Here is a 2,889-nt window from a genome sequence, read left to right on the forward strand (position 1 = left end):
ATTTATTATTCTAATTCTTTATTTCATTTTAATTTAATAACGTTATAATAATAAGATTATCATATTCATTTAATGAGTTTAGTGAATATCTGAGTAATAATATTTTAGTAGTCTTTTTTTAAAATGATACTATGTCTCTTTATTGTATCATTTCAAATATTATATCTAATGTAAACTTCAATCTTTTTAAATCAGTTCAATTATTGTAAAAATCAAAAGTAATATTAAAAATATTTCATTGGAGTTGTTCTTGATTTTGATTCAAATGTTGCATTGTTTGCAGTTTATGGTTTTTGCTTGCTCAGATTCAAGAGTTTGCCCATCTCATGTTCTGGATTTCCAACCTGGTGAAGCTTTTGTGGTCCGAAACATTGCCAACATGGTTCCACCATATGAAAAGGTTTAAGCAAATTCATAAATCATACAAATACAAGTATTTGATTAACTCATATATAATATAAGGTTGTTATTCTATAATATTAGTGCATAAAAATTTATCTAATATTTGTTGCTTCAAATTCAATTTTTTTTTTTTTTGAATGGCAGACGAAGTACGCAGGAACAGGGGCAGCCATTGAATATGCGGTCTTACATTTAAAGGTACGAATGTCATAACAATTCCATTGATGCTCCTATCTTCTTGCAAGAACATGATAAGGGTGGGTCATGCATGTGAAAAGAAAATAAACAAGTAATAAAGTTTTGTGGTGGAGAATTTCCCTCATTATTAGTTGGGATCCACACGCATCTCACCTCTATTCTTTTATGTTAAGGCTCCTTTAAGTTAGGAGAATAATATTTCATTATGGATAAATGAATACAATATTAAGAAGGGAATATAATTATATAAGGTAGCTGAATATTACTCAAACAAAAAATGTAGGGCAACTATATATGTAATTCTATATTTTAGTTTCAAGTATCTACTTTTTCTGTATTAGGTTGTAAATTCAATATTGTAGTTGTTCAATTATGATTTATGACCCAATACCTACCCACCTCCACTACCTACCTTCCATTCATAATCATAAATCATGAATCAAAAGAAAAGAAGATGTATTCGTATACAAATTAGCCGGAGATGGTGGAAACTGCAAAGATCAATGGTGGCTGCCAGCGTGGATGAAAAGAAAACATGAACAACAAATAAAGAAATTAAAGCATTTTCTGATTAAAAAAAAAAATAAAACACTTATACAATTAGATATGTAGTTGTGACTTATAATGTGTATATCATTGATAGAGAACTAAATTTTAGTTAGTTAATATTAGTTAGTTTTTTTTTTTCAAAATATTTAGAATTTATGATTTATAGTTTAGGACTTAATGTTAAAGATGTATGATTTAAAGTTTAGAATTTAAGATAAATAAAATAATTTTAAAAAATTAGTTTGTTAGTCGAAAAATATTAATCCCTAACATTACTCTATGATACTTTTTAGGTATAAAAATAAAAAAAAATTAACAAATAAAATGTATATAAAAAAAAGGTGGGTATAAAAAATATTTCTCTAAGAAAAAAATACACAAACAATATATGGAAATTATCATTTCTTGTTTTAAATGACATATAATAGTCTTTTACTTTTATTATTATTATTATTATTATTATTTGTGATTCTAAAGCGAAATGTCATACAGGTGGAGAATATTGTGGTAATTGGACATAGCTGCTGTGGAGGTATAAAGGGACTCATGTCTATCCCTGATGATGGGACCACTGCAAGGTATAATATTTTAATTAACGGATTAATCTATTTCCTATCGTAAATTATGGGCTAGATTCAAAAGTAGAAACAGGATTTAATAATTTTGCCAAAAAGAGATAAAATACCTAAAGTAAGTACAAATAGAAAGGAAAAGAAAAGAAGCAAACACACACACATCATGAAAATCTTAACCTTCTTTAGTAGCTTTTTAGGTCTTGTGGTAATTTACACACATCTCCTTTTCACTCACATGCCATGCACAATCACAAAAAGAGTTTAAGAATTAGTATTTTCTTAATTTTACTTATTAAATAAACTTTGTAGTGCTACTCCATGAACTCACTTTTATTTTTATTTTTTAACTTAAATAAACTAAGGCAAAATAATCTTATATTTTTATTTGATGATTCACAGTGACTTCATAGAGCAATGGGTCCAAATTTGTAATCCAGCAAGATCCAAGGTTAAAGGAGGAGCTGGTGACTCAAGCTTTTCAGATCAATGTGCCAGTTGTGAAAAGGCAAGTTAAAAAGCACTGTTCTTTATTAACTTTGGTGACATTGAATTCAGTGCTTCTTAACTTTTGGTCTTCATATCACATATTATAAGGAGATCAGTGTCTTGAACTACTTATATGTTTTTCTAATGCAGGAAGCTGTGAATGTATCACTTGGGAACCTATTAACTTATCCATTTGTGAGAGAAGCAGTAGTGAGTAAAAAGCTTGCATTGAAGGGTGCACATTATGATTTTGTTAAAGGCAGCTTTGAGTTGTGGGATTTGGACTTCAAAGTCACTCCCCCTGTGTCCCTGCTTTAAGAGAGAGATATAATATTACTATATCACCTTCAAGGAGAGTTCTCAATCAAAATCTCATGTATATTACTTCTTTGCACAAGTCTTCTGCCTTTGTAATTCCCAGAAAAAAGAGACGCAAACACTCGGCAAAAATAATGCTCCTTGTGCCTAGATAATCTCCTAATTTTTGTTATGTACTTTTATGTTCCAGCAAACTTTTGAATATAAGGATAATGATATATCCACCTAAACCAAAGTAATGCTTTTTTGCATTCAATATAAAGTATTTACTTTAAAAAGCTTGGGTTTTATTTTCTTCTTAAAATAAATGTTTTAAATCATCCTTCTAGTTTTTGTTTTATAAAAGACCAAAAAAGCCTTT

General features: G+C 28.6%; 2 protein-coding genes across 4 annotated transcripts in view; one reads left to right on the top strand and one right to left on the bottom strand.

Moving 5' to 3' along the window:
• LOC107631316 (carbonic anhydrase 2) overlaps positions 1 to 2,806 on the top strand; it is a 9,699-nt gene extending 6,893 nt beyond the window's left edge. For all 3 annotated transcript variants that reach the window (XM_016334725.2, XM_016334726.2, XM_016334727.2), the window contains 5 exons: positions 284 to 400; positions 547 to 600; positions 1,642 to 1,727; positions 2,124 to 2,229; positions 2,361 to 2,806. In XM_016334725.2, coding sequence (XP_016190211.1) covers positions 284 to 400; positions 547 to 600; positions 1,642 to 1,727; positions 2,124 to 2,229; positions 2,361 to 2,528 — 531 coding nt within the window. In that variant the 3' untranslated portion in view covers positions 2,529 to 2,806. The remainder of the gene's footprint in view (positions 1 to 283; positions 401 to 546; positions 601 to 1,641; positions 1,728 to 2,123; positions 2,230 to 2,360) is intronic.
• The window catches only part of LOC107631315 (2-methylene-furan-3-one reductase), a 4,276-nt gene continuing 3,609 nt past the window's right edge, over positions 2,223 to 2,889 (bottom strand). The window contains exon 5 of the mRNA XM_021119643.1: positions 2,223 to 2,519. The gene's annotated coding sequence lies outside the window, so the exon portion shown is untranslated. The remainder of the gene's footprint in view (positions 2,520 to 2,889) is intronic.

Source organism: Arachis ipaensis, chromosome B03, assembly GCF_000816755.2.
Source record: "Arachis ipaensis cultivar K30076 chromosome B03, Araip1.1, whole genome shotgun sequence".
Lineage (NCBI taxonomy): Eukaryota > Viridiplantae > Streptophyta > Magnoliopsida > Fabales > Fabaceae > Arachis > Arachis ipaensis.